At 53.4% G+C, this 22500-nt stretch overlaps 2 protein-coding genes across 2 annotated transcripts; one reads left to right on the top strand and one right to left on the bottom strand.

The window, feature by feature from the left end:
• Positions 1 to 1135: 1135 nt before the first annotated feature.
• EAH_00012660 (hypothetical protein, conserved) lies at positions 1136 to 4982 on the bottom strand (the record flags this gene model as incomplete). Its single annotated transcript, XM_013391494.1, has 4 exons — positions 1136 to 2716; positions 3099 to 3449; positions 3584 to 3670; positions 3852 to 4982. 4 exons carry the CDS (start codon positions 4980 to 4982, stop codon positions 1136 to 1138), a joined length of 3150 nt encoding a protein of 1049 aa, XP_013246948.1.
• Positions 4983 to 8856: 3874 nt separating this feature from the next.
• EAH_00012670 (G-protein beta-subunit, putative) lies at positions 8857 to 22114 on the top strand (the record flags this gene model as incomplete). The annotated part of the gene is made up of 18 exons (XM_013391495.1): positions 8857 to 9598; positions 9802 to 10332; positions 10610 to 11079; positions 11617 to 12034; positions 12266 to 12636; positions 12774 to 12855; positions 13066 to 17518; positions 17840 to 18142; positions 18484 to 18499; positions 19031 to 19928; positions 20057 to 20141; positions 20328 to 20464; positions 20676 to 20809; positions 21008 to 21124; positions 21345 to 21429; positions 21600 to 21674; positions 21870 to 21958; positions 22058 to 22114. The coding sequence occupies 18 exons, from the start codon at positions 8857 to 8859 to the stop codon at positions 22112 to 22114; spliced, it is 9063 nt and encodes a 3020-aa protein (XP_013246949.1).
• Positions 22115 to 22500: the final 386 nt, after the last annotated feature.

Below are 22500 nucleotides of genomic sequence, written 5' to 3' on the forward strand. Positions count from 1 at the left end.
CAACAGCAGCATCAGCAGCAACAGCAGCAGCAACAGCAGCAGCAAAGCTTACTCACATGTCCTGCGCGGTCTGCAAGGGGCCCCCGCAGGATTATGTTGCTCAACCAGCTAGCTATAGCTAGCTAGCTGACTAGCTAGCTAGCTGACTAGCTAGCTAGCTATCTAACTATTTAACTAACTAAAGGGGCTAAGCAGCACAACAGAAACTGCTTTCCTTTCGTAATTCTCTCTGCTGCTGCTGCTGAGGCTGTTGCTGCTGCTGCAGACACTAGTGTTTGTGCTGTTAGTACTTGGGCAGTTGCTGCTGCTGCTGCTGCTGCTGCTGCAGCAACTGCGAGAGCCGAAATATTTATTTGAAGTATTTAATCTCTCTTCAGCTAACCATGAAAAAACATCAAAAATAGGGCACAGATTGCTGCTGCTGCTGCTGCTGCTGCTGATCAGCACAGGTAGCTGCTGCTGCTGCTGCTGCTGATCAGGACAGCTAGCTGCTGCTGCTGCTGCGGATCATCAGAGCTAGCTGCTGCTTGTGCTGCTGCTGATCAAGACAGCTAGCTGCTGCTGCTGCTGCTGCGGATCATCACAGCTAGCTGCTGCAGCTACTGATCATTACAGATAGCTGCTGCTGCTGCTGCATATAATTACAGTTAGCTGCTGCTGTGTACACCTGGCTGTTACTGTTGTCGGATAGCTGCTGCTGATGCATATATCTAGCTGCTGCGAATGTGTCTGCTGCTGCTTATAGCTAGCTGCTGCTGCCTCCAGCGAGGCACAAGAGAAGAGGTTAAATCCTGCTTCTCCCTATCTACTATCACAAAACAATTGCTGCTGCTGTTGTTGCTGTTGCTGTTGTTGTTGTTGTTGTTGTTGTTGTTGTTGTTGTTGTTGTTGTTGTTGTTGTTGTTGTTGTTGTTCTGCTGCACACAGGCTGCACCCGTTGCTGCTGCTTGTAGTCAATGAACTAGATGTACTTCCACCGCCATATTTGCTGCTGCTGTTGCTGTTGCTGCTGCTGCTGTTGCTGTTTCTATTGTTGTTGTCTGCAGCTGCAGGATTCGCTGCTGCTGCTGCTGCTGTTGCTGCGTCCGTTGTTTGTTGCTGTTGCTGCTGCTGCTGCTGTTTGCTGCTGTTGCAGCTAGTGACTCAGCAAGGAGGCGTCTCCAGTCAAGAGGTAGTTGGGTACTGTCTTCTGCAGCAGCAAACCTCCTGAAGCAACTGCTGCTGCTGGCTGCTGCTGCTGCTTCTGCTGCTGCAGCTGAAGAGGGTTAGAGGGGCTACCCGTCATTGCCCCTTGGTTATGCATTTGCTGCATTTGCTGCAGCTGTAGGATTCGCTGCTTCTGCTGCTGGAGAAGCACCTGCTGCTGCTGGTGCTGCTGCAACTGCCTGTAGGACTGCAGCTGCTGGTAGGGCAAGTGCTGCTGCTGCTGCTGCTGCTGCTGTTGCTGCTGCTGCACTGGAGTCGAGAACCAAACAAGAGGCTGCAGAGCGACTGGGGAATTGCCGCCCATAGCAGCAGCTGCTGAGGCAGGAGACACATGAGCAAACTGCTGCAGCTGTTGCTGCTGCTGCTGCAGCTGTTGCTGCTGCTGGAGTAGCTGCTGCTGCTGCTGTTGAGGGGTAACGTAGGTTTGGACGAGGTATTCCTTCAGGCTCTGCGCTGTGCTGGGAGTCGGCAGACCCCTGTGGCCTATCCGCTGCTGCTGCTGCTGCTGTTGCTGCTGCTGCTGCTGCATGCGAGGCAGAAAGACAGGGAGAGGCTGCTGCTGACGCTGTCGCTGCAGCTGCTGCTGCTGCGGGCCCGGGGAACTGTAAGAATGAACGGGCGAAATAGAGAGCCCCTCTAGCTGCTGCTGCATTTGCTGCTGCTGCTGCTGCTCCGTCACAGCTGAGGCCGATGCGGAGCGTTGGTTAACGGGAGTCAATTGCTGCTTCCAGAGTGTCTCTTGCTGCTGCAGCTGCTGTTTCTGCTGCTGCTGCTGCTGCTGCTTCTGCTGCTTCTGCTGCTGCTGCTGGGGCTCTTTGTCGTGGTCAGTTAGCCTTCCAACGCCTTTGCTGTTTGTACGTCGCAGAAGATGAGCCCCTTGGTGTTGCTGCTTCTGCTGTTGCTGTTGTTGCTGCTGCTGCACCATTTGTTGCTGCTGCATTTGCTGCTGCATTTGTTGCTGCTGCTGCTGTATTTGCTGTTGCTGCTGCATTTGCTGTTGCTGCTGCATTTGTTGCTGCTGCTGCATTTGTTGTTGCTGCTGCATTTGTTGTTGCTGCTGCATTTGCTGCTGCTGCATTTGTTGCTGCTGCTGCTGCTGCAGTTTGAGTTGTCTTGCTGCAGCAGAGCGCGGAGTGAAGACCCTGGGTTGATGTACAACCGGCACCCACGAATGAAGAAGCGGCAGGCCGTTCACAGACTGTGCAGGAGAATGTGCTGCTGCTGCTGCTGCTGCTGTCGGTGCTGCTGCTGCTACAGTGGTTGTATGAAGCAGCTGGGCCCCCTTACCCTCATTTCCGGATTGCGCATTAAAGCCCCGCAATTGTCGCTGCTGCTGCATATGCTGCTGCTGCAGTTGCTGCTGCTGCTGCTGCTGCTGCTGCTGCTGCTTGTTTGTGCTGCGGAGGATGACCTGGCCATTGGAGTCGGTTTGCAGCGGCGATCCTCTGCGGGCTCTGCCCGAAGAAGACGAGCAGGTGCTTCTATCAGGTTCAGCAGACCAGAGAAAACCCTAAACATTAACAACACATACACACACCTGCTGCTGCTGCTGCTGCTGCTGCTGCTGCTGCTGCTGCTGCTAGTGCGGGAGAAGGATTGGGGAAGGGCGGTGGTAGCAGCAAAACAAAAGAAAGAGAAAGCAGACAAAAAATACTCAACATAAAAACCCTAAACCCTAAACCCTAAACCCTAAAGACAGTGAGGTAGCTGCTGGAGATGGTAAGAACAGCAGCAACAACAGCAGCAGACGCAGCAGCAGAAGCATAAGACGAAGCAACGCCAACCAACGAAGCAAAGAAGCAGCAACAACAGAAGGAGTAAACAAGCTGCAGCAGCAGGAGCAATTATGCAGCAGCCGCAGCAACAGCAGCAGCAGCAGCAATTATGTTTACCTGCTGTTTCTTGCTTGTTATCTTCATCAAATTAGCTTCACTCTCTTCTGCTTCGGCTGGCTGCAGCAGCAGACGGCTGCTGCTGTTGAGAGACTGAACCCACTCTTGCTGCTGCTGGTGCTGCTGCTGCCACGCGTCGTTGCGCCTGCGGGTGTTGTGCTGCTGCTGCAGCATGTGCTGCTGCTGATGCTGCTGCGGCTGTCTGAGAGCTGAAACCCACAATGCTTCGCCAGGGTCAGCAAGCCGGGCACCCCAGGGCCCCACACTCTTTGCTGCTGGTGCTGCGCTGCTGCTGCTTTGCTGCTGCTTCCGCTGCTTCTCTAAAGCATCACCCCAGAGTCGTTCAAATACCTGCAGCAGCAACAGCAGCAACAACAGCAGCAGCACCAATAGTAGCAACACCCCAGGCAGCGTCCTTCCCTCCTCAGCAGCAGCAGCACTTGCTGCTCCTGCTGCTGCGGTTGCTGCTGTTTCTGCTGTCTCACCTGAGCGCTTTTGCTGCGGCTTGCTGCTACTCCCTTGGCTGCTGCAGCAGAGGCTCTTGGCTGAACACGGGGGGGTCTAACACCTGTCTGTACACCCAACAGCAGCAGCAGCAGCCACAGCAGCAACGGATACAGCTGAAAACCCAAGTCCCTTTACATCAGCAGCAGTAGCAACAAGAACAGCAGCAGCAACAACGGCAGCAGCGGCAACAACAGTAGCAGCAGCTGCAGCAACAACAGCAACAGCAGCAGCAGGGAGCCGTCTTACTGCTGGGGCTGAAGCAGCTCTCTGCTGCGCAATCGTTTGTCTTGTAAGAAGTCTGCTTGCTGCATGCATAAGAGAAGCTACAGTAGGCTGCAGCAGCCTTGCTCCCCCGCTTGCTGCTGCTGCTGCTGCTGCTGCTGCTGCTGCACTCTTGGGATCGTTGCTGCAGCAGAAGCAGCACAAGCTGCGGTAGCGGAGACCATGCGGGCAGAGGCCTCGTCTTCTGCTGTCTGCTGCTGTCTCCTTTTCATCTTTCTTGCAAGAAAGAGAGACAGAGCGAGAAGCAGCACCCAGACGGTTGTTGTTGCTGCTGCTGCTGCTGCTGCTGCTGCTGTTGCAGTCCTTGCGGCTAGCGCGGGAGCACATGCTGCTGCGGCTGGGTTCAGCAGCACCCAATCTACCCCTCCTCTGCTGCTGCTGTTGCTGCTGCTGCTGAATGCTGTTTGCTGCTTGTTTTGTTTGCTGCTGCAGCAGCGGGTTGTGCTGCAGCTTCTTCACGATAGCATGGCGAGCAGGAGAAGGAATCTCACCCCACAAGTTGCTGCTGCTGTTGCTGCTGCTGTTGCTGCTGCTGCTGCTGCGGTTGGTAGTGCTGCAGCTCTTTTGAAAGAGACTAGGGGGTTTATTCGTCTTCTTCTTTAGAGGGAAGTCGCGCGTGCTGCTGTTGCTGTGCATGCGGCTGTCTGCTGCAGTAGTTAAGCTGCTGCGGCTGTCAAGGCGGCGCTCTACAGGGACCCCAAAAGAGAGACTCCTGCGGCTGCTGCTGCAGCTGCTTCTGCTGCAGCAGCTGTTGCTGCAGCAGCTGCTGCTGCGGTTCGGTGGAGCCCCCGAGTCGTATGCTGCTGCTGCTTTGTACGCCTTAGGAGTCTTGCTGCGGGCAGCAGCAGCAGCAGCACCAGGTACAGAAGCAGAAGACAGCTTCTTTAAAGAACGGCTTTTAATTCCCTTCGTATTTTTCTCGTCTCCTGAGAGGAGGCTGTCATCCGACAAGACAAACTCCTCTTCTGCTGTTGCTGCTGCTGCTGCTGCTGCTGCTGCTCGGGGAGAAAGGACGGATATATCTGCTGCTGCTGCAGTAGCAGCAGCTACTGCTGCTGCTGCTGGAGAAGCAGCTACTAAAGATGAGTCTTCCATGGTGCAGGCCGAGAATTGGTGCTGCCCAGGGGAGGCCACTGCTACTGTGTTGCTGCGCTGCTGCTGCTGCTGCTGCTGCTGCTGCTGTTGCTGCTGCTGCTAGGCAACAAACACCAAATAATCTACACACTTTTAAAAAAATGATGGCGGAGAGAAGGAATCGAGAGCAGCAGCAAAACAGAAACCCGCGAGCCCTTCCACCCAGCTGCTGCCGCCGTCCGCTGCTGCTGCTGCTGTTGCTGCTGCTGCTGCAGGTGTGTATTTGCAGCTGCAGCAAAGCAGCAAGATTTCCTTTTAAAAATAAAAATAAAAATCAAAGGAAGTACAGACACTGCAGCAGAAGACAGCGGCTGCAGCTACGGGCGCCGTTGGTGCCCGTGCTGGTGGTGCCGCTGTCGCCGCTGCTGCTGCTGCTGCTGTTGTTGCTGCAGGTTGCAGTTTGCTGCTTCTTCGCGAAGAAGAATAAGAAATCTTTCTTTATAATGAGTGTATATACTTCTTTTTTGTCTTTGAAGCAAACAAACAACAGAAGGAGACAAGCAAAGAAAAACAAAGACGAAGGGAGGGAGGCCGCAAGGACAGTCGGCAAGCCACCGGTCCTGCTGCTGCTGCTGCTGCTGCTGCTGCTGCGGCTGCTGCTGCTGCTCCTGCTGCCGAGTAGAAAAAATAGACTCGTGCCTATTTTAATAAAAAGAGAAAATAAATACTCAACAAAATATTAACACGTAACGAGCCACAGCTGCAGCAGCAACAACAACAACAACAGCAGCAGCAGCAGCAGCAGCAGCAGCAACCGCCGCGGTCTCGAGTTCAGCGTGGGTAGCTGCAGATTCCTTCGGTCTTCATTGAAATCTGTTGATAACAAAATAAAAATAAAGAAAGACAAATATTTTTATTATAATTAATTATTTTATTTTTATTTTTTATAAAGAATCTGAGGCTTCTCCCCGCAGCAGCAACACGAGCAGTTGCTCCACTGCCGCTGCTGCTGCTGCTGCTGCTGCTGCTGCTGCTGCTGCTGCTGCTGTTTTTTTTATCTGCTCAAGAGAGAAGAGAAAAACTGAAAACCGCAGAAGAGCTATTTGTTTGATTTTTGTGTTTGTCTTCGTCGTGTGCATGCGCCCTTAGGGTTTAGGGTTTAGGGTTTAGGGTTTAGGGTTTAGGGTTTGTGTGGACGGGAGGCGTGGACTTGTTTGTTTCTGCTGCAGCAGCTCTTGAGTTTGAGGGTTTGGGGTCTAGGCTGAGGGTTTAGGGTTTAGGGTTTAGGGTTTTTGCTTCCCCTTCTAGCACGGGGTCCTTTGTCTCCATTGAGGGTTTGCATAAACCCTTGCTTAGGGTTTAGGGTTTAGGGTTTAGGGCTTAGTATATTGAGTATAGTCTCCTGCTTATCTCTACCTTTCGCCTCTTTCTCCTACATGCAGTGCTGCTGCTGCAGCAGCAGCATCAGCAGCAGCAGCAATTAAAAGAAGCAAACGAAAGGGAACTGCAGCAGCAGCGCAACAAACTGCTGCTGTCTGCTGTCTCCTTTTGCTGTTTCTTTGCTGCTGTCTTCTGTTTCTGTCTCTCCCTCTCTTTATTTATTTATTTATTTATTTATTTATTTATTTATTTATTTATTTATCTTCGCCTCTGTCTTTATAAAGACATTCGCTGCTGTCTCTCTTTGGGTTCGTTTATATTTTATTTGTTTGTCTTCGTTTATCTTTTTTTAAGTTTATTATATTTTATTATATTTTATTATATTTTATTATATTTTATTATATTTTATTTTATGTTACGTTATTTTATTTTGTTTATTTTTCTGTTTTGTTTGATTTATCTGTCTTTCTCTGTCTCTCTGTTTGGCGTTTGTCTGTCTCTTTCTGTTTTATTTATTTATTTTTCTTCTCTCATTTATTTATCTCTCTTTATCTCTCAAAACAGACAGAGAGACAGAGAGAGAGAGAGATAGAAAGACAGACAGACAGACAGACAGACAGACAGACAGACAGACAGACAGACAGACAGACAGACACAGACAGAAGAAGAGACAGAAGAAGAGAAAATCAAAAGGAGAGAAAAAAGAAACAGAGACAAAGAGAGACAAAAGCAGACAGAGTGCTGCATGCATGCAGCCCCAATTTGCTGCTGTCTCGTCTCAGTGGCGAAGCAACAGCAGCAGCATCTTCTTACAGCTGCTGCTGCTGTTGCTGCTGTTGCTGCTGCTGCTGCAGCTATGGCTGCTGCTGCTGTTGTTGTTGCTGTTGCTGCTTCTCTTACCTTTAGCAACTGCATGCAGCAGCAGTTTATAGATATATGTTTATGCTGTCTGTTTGCTGCTGATTGTCTCCTCCGCTAGTATGAAGCCAGCAGCACTTTAAAAGAAGCGAAGCAATAATTAATAAAAATAATATAATAATATAAAAGAAGAGGTTGCTTCAACTTGTTTGTCTTCTTATTTAAAAGGAGACAGCCGATTTACTCAAGATAAATCTTTTTAAGAATAATTATTTTGTCTGTCGTTCTTAAATCTATGAATTAATTTATTAATTAAAAGAAGATAAATTATTTATTATTTAAAGTAATATAATTATTTTGTCTGTCTCCTCCGATAATTATTATTTAATATAATTATTTTGTCTGTCTCCTCCGCCAAGACAAACATATTTTACTGCGTATAAACACAAACTGCCGCCTCTTCAATACTAAATTTATTATCTAAACTTAAATTATATATTTACTATCCCTCTCCTCATTCGCCTCAATCAGCTCAACGATTGCTGCAGCAGCAGCAGCTGCAGCAGCTGCAGCAGCAGCAATCGGCAGAGAAGCAGCAATAGCAACTAGCAGCAGCAGCAATAAACGTCAGCGGCACCATCAACAACAAATAGCAGCAGGAACGACAAGCAGCAGCAGCAGCAGCAGCGTATGCCGTCCCTTGAGAACGCAGTTGCTGACGGCTGTAATCCCTACTTAATAAGCTGCTGCTGCTGCTGTTGTTGTTGTTTCTGCTGCTGTTGCTGTTGTTGTTGTTGCTGCTGCTGTTGATGCTGCTGCAGCGGCTGCTGCCGTCTAAAGCTGCATCAACAAACATACCATGAACCTCCGTCCCTGAGCAGCAGCAGCAGCAGCAGCAGCAGCAGCAACAGCAGCAGCAACTGCAGGACGAAGCGGAGGCGGAGGCTTCGGTACAGCAGGAATACTCCACCAACGGCCTCCAACTGTGCTGCTGCTGCTGCTGTTGCTGCTACTGCTGCTGATGGCTGTTGCAGCCAGCTGCATGCAGAAGCTGCTGCTGCTGTGCTGCCGATGCCCCAGTCGTCCAGCAGCAAACATAATAAACACAACTTAGCTGCATGTACACCGCGACTCTACAATATGTTATCTTGCAGCAGCAGCAGCAGCAGCAGCACCAAGAGCAGCAGCAGCAAGAGCAGCAACAGCAGCAGCAGCAGCAGCTTGAGACGCATAGCTCAGCCTCTTCTCAGCCAGGGAGAGGAAACGGCAGCAGCAGCAAACACCCCGTCCACTTAAACTAAATTAAAATAAATTAATAATATTTAAAAATATATGCTGCAGCAGCAACAGCAAATCTTTAAGCTGCTAATCAGGCTGCTACGGCTGCCGCTGCTGCTGCTGCGGCTGCTGCTGCTGCGGCGGCGTGCCTGCATGCAGCAGCAGGAGCAGCAGGAGTAGCAGCAGAGACTACCGTTTGCTGCAGCTGCAGCAGCAACGGCATCGCAACACTTGCTGCAGCGCATTTGCTGCAGCAGCAGACTCAGCTCAAACTTTAAAGCAGGAGTAGCAACACTGCAGCAACTGCTGCTGCTCGAGCAGCAGCAGCAGCAGCAGCCGCCGCAGCAAGCCTTCAAACGCGCTGCATGCGCGCAATAAAATGGAACCTGGAGCAGCGGATTTGCTGCAGCAGCAGCTCCAGGGGCTCTTGGAGCAGCAGCACCGCCTGCAACAGCAGCAACAGCAGCAACAGCAAAAGCAACAACATCAACAGCAACAGCAGCAGCAACACCAGCAGGAGCGGCAGCAGCAACAGCAGCAGCAGCAGCAGCTGCAGTGGCTGAATACTGCGCTTCCGGAGCGAGACGCAGCTTCAGGCGTAGCAGCAGCGCCAGCAGCAGCAGCAGCGAAAACAGCAGCAGCAGCGGCAACAGCAGCGGCAGCTGCAACGAAGGAAGACGCCCCAGCAGCACCTGGAGGGAACAGTACAGCAGCAGCATCTATCTCGACAACGGCTTCTGCTGCTGCTGCTGCTGCATCTGCTGCAGCGGATGGGTGCGAAGCAGCAACTTGCAGCAATCTGCTGCAGAAGGAGGAACCCGCGAGCGACAAGCAGCAGCAGCAGCAACAGCAGCAGCAGCAACAGCAACAGCAACAGCATACAAATGCATCTGTTGCTGCCCTGTTGGCGCTAAGGAGACAGCATCTGCAGCAGTACCAGTTGCAGCAACTGCAGCAGCAGCGCATGCATAGGTTGCAGCAGCAGCAGCTGCAGCTGCTGCAGCAGCAAGCAGCAGCAGCAGCACCAGCAGCAGGGGCAGCCGCAGCAACAGACAGCCCCAGCGACTCTCATCCACATGCGGCTCCCGCAGCAGCAGCAGAGAAGAGCCTTCCTCCTGCCGGTGAGTTAGAATTTAGGGTTTAGGGTTTAGGGTTTAGGGTTTGGGGTCTAGGGGTTATAGTTTAGGGTTTAGGGTTTAGGGTTTAGGGTTCAGCTTGCTCTAATGACTTGATCAGTCAAGAGGACCACACAAAGCTGCTACTTCGATTGCTGCTGTTGCTGCTGCTGTTGCTGCTGCTGTTGCTGCTGTTGATGCTTCTGTAGAGGGCTCCCCAGACCTGGCAGCAAGGCTTCTAGAAGGCAGTGCAGCAGCAGCAGGACTGCTGCTGCAGCAGGAGCAGCAGCAGCAGCATTCGCTTCGCGCTGCAGCAACAGGCGCTGCTGATGTGGTTGGGGGCCCCACGGCAGCAGCAGGGGCAGCGCATCAGCTGCAGCAGCTGCAGCAGCTCAAGCAGCAGCAGCAGCAGCAACTGCAGCAGCTGAAACAGCAGCAGCAACAGCAAGCGTCCCTGTTGAGTCTGCGCCAGCAGGCGGCTGTTGCTGCAGCTGCAGCAGCGCAGCGGCAGCAGCAACAGCAACAGCAGCAGCTGGCGCTGCATCTGAATCAAGATACTACAGCAGCAAGCTCCACAGCAGCAACAGCAGCAGCAGCAGCAGCAGATGCCAGAAGCTTCTTGCTGGAGCAGCCTAGCAGCAGAGCAGCAGTGTTGCTCGCTGCGCTGCAGAAGCAAACGCTGCAGCAGCAGCAGCAGCAGCAAGACCCCTCAGCCCAGCATGCAGCAGCATCACGTTCTGGTAAGCCCTTTAAACAGCAACAGGAGCAGCAGCAGCAGCAGCAGCAGTAACAGCAGTAGCAGCAGTATGAAGGACGAGCTGCTGCAGCAGGCTTATCTAAATTCATTTTTGTGGTGCCGCCGCGACGCTGCTGCTGCTGCTGTTGCTGCTGCAGCTGTTGCTGCTGCTACTACTCCCGTTGTTGCTGCTGCTGTTGCGGCCGCTGCTGGTGTTCCTGCTGCTGTTGCCGTTGCTGCTGCTGCTGCTTCTACTGCGTTTGTTGTGGCTGTTCTTTAAGGGTTGGGCACACCATTGCATGCCTTGTTTGCTGCTGCTGTTGCTGCTGTTGCTGCTGCAGCTGCACTGTACTTGAATGCTCTGTTACCCCAACAAGGAGCAGCAAACCGGCAGCAGCAGGAGCAGCGCGCTGCGCGGCTGCTGCAGATGCAGCAGCAGGCTGTTGCGGCTGCTGCTGTCGCTTCGTCTTACAAGCTGCAGCAGCTGCAGCAGCTGCAGTTGCTGCAGCAGCTGCAGCAGAAGCAGCAGCAGCTGCAACAGCAGCATATGAGTGAATCCCCAGGTTCAGCTGCTGCTTCTCCTGCAGCAGCAAGGACGCCATCTTCAGCAGACATAGCAGCAGCAGCAGCAGCAACGACCAGTGCTCCTGCGTCAGCTGCAACAACAGCTGCGGCTGCTGCTGCAGCGCATTCAACGCAGCAGCAGCAGCAGCAAGGAGCCCCCGTTGCGGCAGTAGACAACTGGGTGCAGGTATGTATGCTGCAGCCGCACGATCAGCAGCAGCAACAGCAGCATCATCATCATCATCAGCAGCAGCAGCAACAGCACAAGCAACAGCAGCAGCAGCAGCAGCAGCAGCAGCAGCAGCAGCAGCAGCAGCAGCAGCATTTCTTGCATCGATTCCTTCAGCCCTTAAATCTGTTTATTTCACCTGTCTCCTCTTTTGTCTGTTCTTTTTCTGTCTCCTTTGTTTTGCTTCTTTTTGCCTCTCTTATTCTTATTCGCACCACTTCTTTTTATTGTTTGTTACTATTGTTTGCTGTTTATTATTTATTATTTATTATTATTGTTTATTGTTTATTATTTATTGTTTATTGTTTATTATTTATTGTTTATTGTTTATTGTTTATTGTTTATTATTATTTATTTCTCTCTTCTTTCTCTTTCTCTCCTCTTTCTTCTTTTTCTTCTCTCTCTCTCTCTTCCGTTTATATATAATATATATAATATATATATATAATATATATATATATATATGCAGTGTACATGTGTGGGGTGTCTGCACAGTGTGAGGCGTGTAAGAAGTGGCGTCGTCTCCCGCTGGGGATCGATCCCCACTCGCTCCCCGACTCTTGGTATTGCTCTATGATGCACTGGGATGCCAGCAGCAGCAGCTGTGCTGCACCTGAAGAAGACTATAAGGAAGAGCAGCAGCAGCAGATGCAGCAGCAGATGCAGCAGCAACTGCAACACCACCACCAGCAACAATTTATGCTGCTGCAGCAAAATACAGTCGCTGGAGTTGAAGCAAGAGACTTAGAAGAGCAAGACCCTGACTTCCTTCCGCACCAACATGAGCAGCAGCAGCAGCAGCAGCAACTCGCTGCTGCTGCTGCTGCTGCTGCCAACGCTGCAGCGACAGGCGTCACAAAGAGACGCACAAGAAGTTCATTTCTTGCTGCTGCTGCTGCTGCCGCAGCAACGGGTGCGCGTCTCCTTTTGCAGCGCCTGCAACAATTGCTGCTGCTGTTGCTGCTGCTGTTGCTGCTGCTGCCGCTGTGGTCCTGGTTGCTACTGCTGCTGCTGTGGTTCTTTTGCTGCTGTTGCTGCTGTTGTTGCTGCTACCTGTGATGTTTCTTCTATCTTCCTGCCCTCAGCATATTGCTCGACTGCTGCTGCTGCTGCTGCTGCTGTTTTGTGGCTGTGTTTGCTGCAGGTACGGACTACAGCGCGTCTCCTGGGGGCTGCTGCCCGTCTGCTGCTGCTGCTTCTCTGCCTCCTGCTCTTCATCAGCTGCCGCCTCACTTGCAGCAGCAGCAGTTGCAGCTGTTGCAGCAGCAGCAGCTCAGTGCAGCGCAACGCGCAGTAGCAGCAGCAGCAGACGGTCGCCACATCGGCACAGGCTTGGAAGGAGCTCTTGGAGCCCTGCAGCAGCAGCAGCCCGGGACGGCAGCAGCAGCTGCTGCTGCTGCAGCAGAGCTGGCAGCAGCGAGTATGGCCCCCGGAGCCTCTGAATTGGTGCGCTTAGAACCAGCAGCAACAACAGCAGCAGCAGCAGCAGCAGCAGCAGCAGCAGTACGTAGTCCTGTACGCATTTCTTAAGGTGCTTCTGTTTGAAAGATGCTGACGTTTCTGTTATTGCTGCTGCTGTTGCTGCTTCTGCTGCTTTTCTGCTGCTGTTGCTGCTGCTGCTGTTGCTGCTGCTGCTGCTGCTGCTGCTGCAGGCTGTGACGTTGCTGCGAGCGCCTGTGGCGAGCAGCCGCTTCCACCCCGTAGCTGACAGACTCCTCATATCCTGCCCCGACGGTAAACCCTAAACCCTAAACCCTAAACCCTAGAGTACTTCCTCCGAGCGGAAGGAGTAGAAGAGTTTGAGCGATGTGTGGTTGCTGCTGACGTTGCTGCCGCAGTTGCTTTAGCAGCTGGTGGAGTGTTTTCGTTGTCTCTAAACAGCTTTTTCTTGTGCTGCTGTTGCTGCTGCTGCTGCTGCTGCTGCTGCTGCTGCTGCTGCTGCAGGGGCAACGACGACGGGGTGCGCGGTTTCTATGCCTAACGGAGTGCTGCATCTGCGGCTGCTGGACGCCATGCCTGCTCCTTCGGGTGCTCGTCGTGGTGCTGTTAGCAGCAGCAGCAGCAGCGGCGGCTGTACAGCAGAAGACGCAGGAGCAGGAGCAGCAGCAGGAGCTGCGTGTGGGGGCAGCAGCAGCAGCAGTTTTTTTGAGATGGATGTGCAGCAGCAGACTTCTCAAGACGGTCTAGGAGGGAGCAAGCAGCAGACGCGCACAGCAGCAGCAGCAGCAGCAGCAGCAGCAGCAGCAAACGCTGATGCATGCATGCATGTAGACTTTGCTTATGCTGTGCGGTGGCCAGGCATAGAGACCCTTAGCGTTGCAGCAGAAGATGAAGATCTGCCTTGTGAATCTGTCTCCTGCAGCAGCAGCGAAGGGGAGGAGGAGAATCCAACGCCAGCAGCAAATGCAGCAGCAAAAGCAGCTGCTGCAGCAGCAGAAGGGAAGGCAGGGGAAGCAGGTGATGACCCTGCAGCAGCAGCAGCAGCAGGGAAAGAAGCTGCTGCTGCTCCTGCAGCAGCAGCAGCAGCAGCTGAATGCCCTAACCGGTGTCTTGTTGTTCCTGAAGACCCCAACAGCCCTGCAGCATTTTCTGTTGCTGCTGCTGCGCTGCAGCCACGAGAGCTGCAGCAAATTGCTGCTTCGCTGACGAAGCAGCTGCAGCAATGCTGCCCAGTGCTGAAGGGACAGATTCCTTATAAAACTTTAAAAACATTCAGGCCGCTGCAGCAGCGGGGCAGTTCTGGGGTGTATAGTCAGGAGCAGCAGCAGCTAATGGAGCAGCGGCTGCAGCAGCACCTCATGGAGGAACAGCAGCTGCAGCTGCAGCAGCAGCTGCAGCAGCAAAAACGCATTATGCTTTCAGCAGCTAACCCAGCCCACCAAGTCCTAGACCTTCGTGAACTGCTGGGGGCTGTCTGTCTTGCGGACCCGACAGTGCAGCAGCAGCAGCAGCAGCAGCAGCAAGAGCTGCAGCAGCAACAGCAGCAAGAGCTGCAGCAGCAGCAGCAGCAGCAGCAGCAAGAGCTGCAGCAGCAGCAGCAGCTGCAGCAGCAAGAGCTGCAGCAGGAAGAGGACGAGCAGCAGCAGCAGCAGCAGCACAACATTCGGAAGTCTGCTGCTGCAGATGACGTCGCGCCGAGCAGCAAACGCTTGAAGAGGGCACAGGGCGCTGCTGCTGCTGCAGCTACTGCCGTTGCTGCTGCTGCTGCTGCATGTACACCTGAGACGGTGAAAGGCAGTATTACTGCAGGAGTAAGTGCTGCTGTAGATGCTGCTGCAGCAGAAGCTGGTGATGCACAGGTTGCTGCTGCTGCTGCTTCTGAGGGTCTTGCTGCAGCAACAGTTGATGCCACGGCAGCAGCCGCCAAAAGAGAAGCAACAGAGGAGCCCCTTGCTGCAGCAGCAGCAACAACCGAAGCAGCAGCAGCTGCAGATTTGCTTGCATTCGCTGCTATGCAACTGACCAGCAGCAGCAGTAAAAGCAGCAGCAGCAGCAGCAGCAGCAGCAGCACAGAAGGGGTGAAGGCCTCTGGGGAGGAGGAGGCTGCCCACTCGTGGGGCGAGCAGACAGCAGCGGCAGAACAGCAGCAGCAGCAGCAGCAGCACCAACAGGAGCGAAAGCAGCAGCAAAATGAAGCAACTCAGCAGGAGGCCGTTGCTGCTGCTGCTGCCGAAGCAGCAGCAGCAGCGCCAGAGCCAACGTCGCCTCCAGAGATAGAAGCTGAGGCTGCTACATCCGTGAGGACAGCAGCAGCTGCTGCAGCAACAGATGCTGCAGCAGCAGCAGATGTTACTGCGGCAGCAGATGGTGCTGCAGCTGTTGCTGCTGCAGCAGATGCAGCAGCAGAAGCCTCTTCGGCTTCGAGGGAGTTGCACCAGGCTATAGAACCAACAGACGCAGCAGCAGCAACAGCAACAGCAGCAGCAGCAGCAACGGGAGAAACGAAAGCTGGGGACACAGCAGCTGAAGCAGAAGCAGCAGCTGAAGCAAAGACAACAGCCAAAACAGCAGCAGCAGCCGAAGAAATAGCAGCAGCTGAAGCAGCCTCAGCAGCCGAAGCAGCAGCAGCGACAGATGCAACAGCAGCAGCTGCAGCAACAGCAGCAGACGCTGCAGCAACTGCAGAAACTGCAAGAGCAGCAGCAGCTGAAGCAACAGCAACAGCGGAAGCAGCAACAGCAGCTGAAGCAGCAGCAGCTGAAGCAGCAGCAACTGAAGCAGCAGCAGCTGAAGCAGCAGCAGCAGCAGCAGCAGGAAGAGGAGTAGCTGCCGAAACAGCAGCAGCAGAGGCAACAAAGCATGCAGCAGATGCCGCTCAGGGAGCAGCAGCAGCACCAGCAAAAGACGTTGCTGCGCCCGAAGTAGCTGAGGCAGAAGCAGAGGCAGCAGCTCCTGCTGCAGCAACAATCGCTGGTGCATCTACAGGAGCTGCTGCTGCTGCTGCTGCATTACGTAGAGCGCCCGCTAAAGCTGCTGCAGAAGCAGCACCAGCAGAAGAGGAAGCAGCAGCAGCAACAGCAGCTGCAGCAGCAAAACCATCATCACGGCGCTGCAGCGACGGGCCAAAGGATGCAGAAAAAGCAGAAAAAGCAGCAGCAGGAGCAGCAGCAGAGGGAGATGGTGCTGCTGCAGCAGCAAGCGCAGCCGCGTCTATAGCAAAAACCTCGGAAGCAGAAGCAGCATCGTTAAGGGGAAGGAGAGCAGCAGCATCAGCAGAACGAGCAGGAGCAGCAGCAGGAGCAGCAGCAGCAGTAGAAAGAGCAGCAGCAACAGAAACAGCAGAACAAGCAGCAGCAGCAGCAGAGGAAGATGATGATGAAGATGGAAGAGACCCCTGGGCCCCTATGCTGTCTCCCATCCAAGAGGAGCTGCCTAGCAGCAAACGAAGCAGCTGCAGGACTTCGCTTAGCGACAGCAGCAACTGCAGCAGCAGCAGCAGCAGTAGCAGCAGCAGCAGCAGCAGCAAGCGGAGAGGGGATCGGCACAGGAGACACACAAACAGCACTGCAGCAGACTCCCACAGAACCAGCAGCAGCAGCAGCAGCTCGCGCGGCAGTAGGGAGACCCTTCGTTCTTATGCTGTTGATTCACTTGTAAGCAGCAGCAGCAGCAGGGAAGGTCGCAGCAGCACTGGCAGCTATACCAGGGCAGAAAGGCTGCACAGATCAACCGGCAGCAGCAGCAGCAGCAGCAGCAGCAGCAAGGGAGGGATTTCCCTATCGAGGGCCTCTTCATTCGAAGAGAGTGCAGCAGCAGCAGCAGCAGGTATGTCTGACTCGGATGATCCCTGGACTCCGGTCCCCTCATTAGATGCAGCAGCAGCAGCAGCAGCAGCAGCATCGCCTAGCAGCAGACACGGCAGCAGCTCGAGGGACATTGGGGGTCTCAACCAACGAGAAGGCAGCGCTGGTGGGTCTGTTAGCTGCTCCTCTCCTAGCGGCTTCCTGCAGCAGCAGCAGCAGCAGGAGTATGGGCAAAGCAGACAGGGCAGCAGCAGCAGCAGCAGCAGCAGCGCTGAGATGGGGGGCATTGAAGGTAGAGGCTCTGCCCCCTCAAGGCCGCTGTCTCCTCGCCGCATGCATTCTAGGTTGCGGCGTCAGCAGCAGCAGCAGCAGCAGCAGGAGCTTGATGAAGAGGACGAGCACGAGCACGATCAGCAGCAGCAACAGCAGCAGCAGCGGCGCATGGGTGTGGGGCCCCCTCCCCCTTTATCTAGGGGTCGTCCTTTGCTGCTGTCTTCATTGAACCGTCATGCACCTCCTTCTTCAAGAGGAGACAGAGGACAGCCGCTGCTGCCTTGGGGTTTAAATGCGCAGCAAACAGCAAACCCTCCTCTTCAGCTTCTTCCTGCTGCTGAGCAGCGCATCTTCTCTTGCTGGAGACATTCTGAGGACCCATTTGCTGCTCCTTATCCACCTGACCCTCCACTCAGACACCGCATTCGAGATTTCCAAGACTATAGACCTCTCAGACCAGGGGGCCCCCATGGGGGCCCCCCTCATGGAGGGGGGCCCCCCCATGGAGGGGGCCCCCACGGTGGGGGCCCCCACGGTGGGGGCCCCCATGGAGGAGGGCCTCATAGTGGGGGCCCCCATGTTGGGGGCCCCCATGGTGGAGGGCCTCATAGTGGGGGCCCGCATGGAGGGGGCCCCCATGGAGGGGGCCCCCATGGGGTAGTTGGTTCGCATGGGGGCCCCCCTGTTCATGGGTGCAGTTCAGGCAGCTGGGATATGCTGCGGTCTCCTCCTCATGGGGGTACAGAGAGAGACAGAAGAATGGGTGGGGGGGCCCCCAGTGGGGGCCCCCATTGGGATGGGCGTGAAGAGGGGTTGATAGCAAGGGGTTTGAGGAGGCCTGCTTCTTCTTTAGGCTACAGACACCAGCGCTCACACCCCTGGTAGATCAGCAGCAGCAGCAGCAGCAGCAGCAGCAGCAGCAGCAGCAGCAGGAGTAGCAGCAGCAGCAGTAGCACTGAGACTGGCGAAGGAGACTGTCTCCTTTTCAATCCGCGAAGCAAACTAAATGCGTTTTCACCCACAATTCATATTGTAAATACAAAGTATTGGCGTCCTGCTGCTGTTGCTCCTTTTGCTGCTGCTGCTGCTGCTGCTGCTGCTGCTCTTCCTGCTACTGCTTGCTACTGCTGCTGCTGCTGCTCTTCCTGCTGCTGCTGCTGCTGTTGGGGGGTCTTTAAGCTCAAAATAGTTGAGAGTGGCAGGGTTTTTGCTGAGCCCTCGGCTTTGCAGCAGGCTTTGCTGCTGCTGTTGCAGCAGCAGCAGCAGCAAACGCTGCAGCGCAGTGTAGCGCGAGACGTGTGCAGCGCAGTGGATATCAGAAGGAGCCGCAGGCAGACAGCAGCAAACAGCAGCAGCAGTAGCAGCAACAACGAAGAGACAGACAGACGAAAAGGGAGACAGCCAGCAGCAAGCAGCAGCAGCAGCAGCAGCAATAACGAACAACGAGAAGGGGAGTGGACGAAAGCTGAGATGAGCCCGGAGGGGCACATCGTAGCTATCTACGGGTAGCTATAGCTAGCTAGGGCTAGCTGTAGCTAGCTATGTCAGGCTACGGGTAGCTATAGCTAGCTGGTGTGGCTAGCTGGACGAGCAGCCCCTGCTGAAGCCTCTAACACCACTCTTCTAGCTATCTGCTTCGGCTAGCTACCTGCTACACCTAGCTAGCTGCTGCCGTAGCTAGCTGCAGCTAGCTGTAGCGGGAGCCTACAGCCGCTAGCCCAACCTAAACCCTAAACCCTAAACCCTAGGTGTACGCCGCTTCGTTGCACTTATTCCAGACCTACACTGGGAGCAGCTAGATGAAGGTTTAGGGTTTAGGTTTTAGGGCTGAGGGTTTAGGGCTTAGGCTTGAGGGTTTGCTCGTACGTGGGGTTATGATCGCTGGAGACTGTCTCTTGTCTTTGTTGCTCCTTCACAAACCCTAAACCCTAAACCCTAAATTAAAATGCGCATAAAGGAGAGTTTATTTCTACACCCTAAACCCTCGGCTGTAGCCACCGCCTTCTGTGGTGGGTGGCTGGGGGCTAAACCCTAAACCCTAAACCCTAAACCCTAAACCCTAAACCAGCTGCAACAAGATCTTCCTCCCTCTAGAGGGCTTTTTCAAGAAATTAGGGCTTGGATTCAAAGGGTTCGTTTCTAGTGTTTAATGCTTAGTGTTTAGGGTTTAGGGTTTAAGGTTTAGGGTTTAGGGTTTAGGGTTTTCCTGGGGCTGCACGGGGCCTCCGGGGGGCCCCCCGGAGGTCTTTGTTTTTTTTTTTTGCATTTGTTTGGCGTTAAGGCTGAAATGAGGGTTTGATTTGAGCGTATATGCTTTACTGTGTATAGTTGGAGAGTAGATCTAGCCTTTAGGGTTTAGGGTTTAGGGTTTAGGGTTTGGGGCTTCGAGTCAGCCCAGGGCGCTCCTTCTCCCAGACCCCACAACCGCTTCAATTCATTTTTGTCGCAGCCGTTGCAGTAACAGGAACAGCAGCAACAGCAGCAGCAGCAGCAACAACAACGGCAGCAGCAGCAGCAGCAGCAGCAACAGCAGCAGCAGCAGCAGCAACAGCAGCAGCAAGAGCAACAGCAACGGCAGCAGCAGCAGCAGCGGCAGCAGCAGCAGCAACAGCAGCAGCAGCTGCTGCTGCTGCTTCGGACACGGCAAGGGCAGAGAGTGGCTGCTGGGAGCTCCTCTGAAGCAGCAGCACCTTCGGCTGCTGTTGTTGTTGCTGCAGCTGTTGCTGCTGGCGCTGCTGTTTCTGCTGCTGCTGACTGCGCTGACGATGGATTCCTGCAGCAGCAAGCGCAGCGAGCCTCCGTCTGCTGCAGCAGCAGCAGCAGCAACAGCAGCAAGAGCGGATCTGGAGTGTACAGACAGGTGCGTATCTCAGAGCCCTCATATATTTGATATCTGCTTCCACCCCACAAACCCTAAACTAGTTGCTGCTGCTGCATTTGAAGGAGAGATAGAGCTGCATGCATTACCAGAGAAAGATGTGCTGCAGCAGCACCTGCAGCAGCAGCAGCAGCAGCGAGACAAGCAACGCGAGCTCAAAAGGCAGCAGCGACGCAGACTCCGACTGCAGCAGAAGCGCGAGCAGCAGCAGCAGCAGCAGCAGCAGCAGCAGGGTGTTGATGAAGGCGACAGCAGCAGCAGCAGCAGCAGCAGCAGCAGCAGCGATTCATCTGATGAGGAAGCCCCGGATCGCTTCCTAGAAGCAGACTTAGAGTGTTTACAGACCCGCATCCAAACCCTAAACCCTCACAAGAAGTCGTGCAGGGCTATTCACTTCTGGAAGGAAGGAAACGGTAACCCTAAACCCTAAACCCTAAACCCTAATTTCGACGACTCAAAGGATTGATCGGCACCTCTAGTAGAACGCAGGGTTTAGGGTTTAAGGTTTAGGGTTTAGGGTTTAGGGTTTGGTTGTTTGCAGCTATTTTAAGTGCGTCAGCTGATGGGCGATGCTGCATCGTCGATGTCGACTCGGGGGTTTGTACATGGCGGTCTCTTCGCAGCAAGTAAGGGTTTAGGGTTTAGGGTTTAGGGTTTAGGGTTTAGGGTTTGGCGTTTGGATAGCAAGGAGTGTTTTTTTTGCTATTTCTTTCTGCTCATATGTTCGTATTTTGCGTCTTTAACTGTATGCCTTGTACGCCAGAATTTAGGGTTTAGGGTTTAGGGTTTAGGGTTTAGGGTTTGCGGTGTAGGGCTGGCTTCGACGCGGCAACACCACTCTCTTGCAATGCATTTGCAGCAGCAGATGAAAGCGGTAGAATATCATTGTGGGACACCCGCCAGCAAAAACCGACAAAGATATTTCCTCCTGAAATGCCTGGAGTCTCGAGTAAGCGAGGGTTTAGGGTTTAGGGTTTAGGGTTTAGGGTTTAGGGTTTAGGGTTTAGGGTTATGAGGTTGAACGGCTGCGTTATTCGAAGTGTTTTATAGTTTGGGGTGTCCGGTTTACGTTGTGGAGGTAGGGGTTTGTGGTTTAGGGTTTAGGGTTTGTCGTTTAGGGTTTAGGGTTTAGGGTTTAGGGTTTGTGGTTTGTGGTTTAGGCATGTGTTACTCTTCGAGTTTGCTGCTCACGGCGGGCTGCGGATATTTGACTGTCTTTGATCTCAAAAAGGCGAAACTGAAGGCACGCAGCGACGAGTTAGAGGCAGACTTCACCAGTGTGCTTAGAGCTAAAGTAAACCCTAAACCCTAAACCCTAAACCCTAAACCCTGAAGCCTGAAGAAGCAACGCGTCCGCCTGGACGTACGAGAAAGTTGAGGAATCGAGAGAGCTCGGAAGCAGCACCAAGCGATGTCTTTGAAGCCTAGGGTTTTACAGTGATTTTAGGGTTTAGGGTTTAGGGTTTAGGGTTTAGGGTTTGTGCGCATGCAGGAGGGTTCAAAGGTTTGCTGCGGCTCCGAGGAAGGCAATATTTGTCTCTTTACTTGGGGCGACTTCGGCGATTTCAGCGACAGAATTACAGACATACGAACAGGGGTTAATGCATTGGTGAGTCTTTAGGGTTTAGGGTTTAGGGTTTAGGGTTTGGGGTTTAGGGTTTAGGGGTTTGGGTTGCAGGCGGCTGAATAGCGTGAAAGAGCTTCTTGTGCAATCACAGCAGCAGCAGCAGATGGCTTGTGGTTTTAGGGTTTAGGGTTTAGAGTTTAGGGTTTAGGGTTTAGGGTTTAGGGTTTAGGGTTTGTTTAGGGTTTAGGGTTTTGCTGAGCAGGTCAAGCTCGATGAAGACACCCTCCTCGCGGGCTGCGGCGACGGATGCATTCGCGTAGTTCAGCTGCACCCCAACAGAATTGCAGGTGAGGCTTAGGGTTTAGGGTTTAGGGTTTAGGGTTTAGGGTTTATGGGGTGTATGCGTTTTTGGGGACCAGGGTTTAGGGTTTAGAGTATAGGGTTTAGTATTCAGGGCTTACGGACTAGGGTTTGGGGTTTAGGGTTTAGGGTTTAGGGTTTAGGGTTTGCTCTTTAGGGATCTTGGCGGGGCACGGTCGTCGCGATGGGCCTGTTGAGCGTTTGTCTTTGAATTGCGACAAAACCCTCCTAGGTTCGTTTCGAGGGTTTAGGGTTTAGGGTTTAGGGTTGGGAACAGAATAGTTAGGGTTTTCAGCTGGGGGTTTTTGTTGCTTTCGCCTGTAGGCGGCTCAGCCCTTGGTTCATACGCTACAGTTCAAAGACCAGGGTTTAGGGCTTAGGGTTTGGGGTTTAGGGTTTAGGGTTTAGGGTTTGGGGTGCGTCGCAGCTTCGATTGCCCACGACAGCAGAATTCGGATTCATGACGCGAAGAAGGTGGAGAAGATGAAGACCAAAGTCGTCAGGCGTCTGAAGAAAGTAAACCCTAAACCCTAAACCCTAAACCCTAATGCTACCGCTAAACCCTAAACCCTATGCATGTGTTTTGCTGCTGAGGGTTTGGGTTTTTGTCTTCAGTCTCAGCAGCCCCATCACGACTTGCGCTCCGGCAAAGATTTCTTTGACGATTTGTAAACCCTCAATTAGGGTTTAGGGTTTGGAGTTTGCAGCTCTGCCCCCACGCGCTACCCCACGGCCCATGCTTGGCTTGCTAGTAACCCCTCCAGCTAGCCAGCCTCTTACCAAGCTAGCTAGCTAGCTAGCTAGCTACTTAGCTACCTAATGCATTAGCTAGCTATTTAGGCAGCTGTTTCCCTAGCTATCCGATTGATTGTCTGGCTAGCTGGCTAGCTGGCTAGCTGTCTAGCTGTGCTCTATCTGGGGAGGACTAGATACACCTCAGCAGGCGGAACAGATAGCTAGCTAGCTAGCTAGCTAGCTAGCTATTTGGGGAGGTGGCTGGCTAGCTGGCTAGCTGACGGGATTAACGAAGACCCAAACATTTCGCTTGCGCTTGTAAA

The sequence above is a fragment of the Eimeria acervulina genome, genomic scaffold, assembly GCF_000499425.1.
Source record: "Eimeria acervulina Houghton genomic scaffold, Eah_scaff71, whole genome shotgun sequence".
Classification (NCBI taxonomy): Eukaryota; Apicomplexa; class Conoidasida; order Eucoccidiorida; family Eimeriidae; genus Eimeria; species Eimeria acervulina.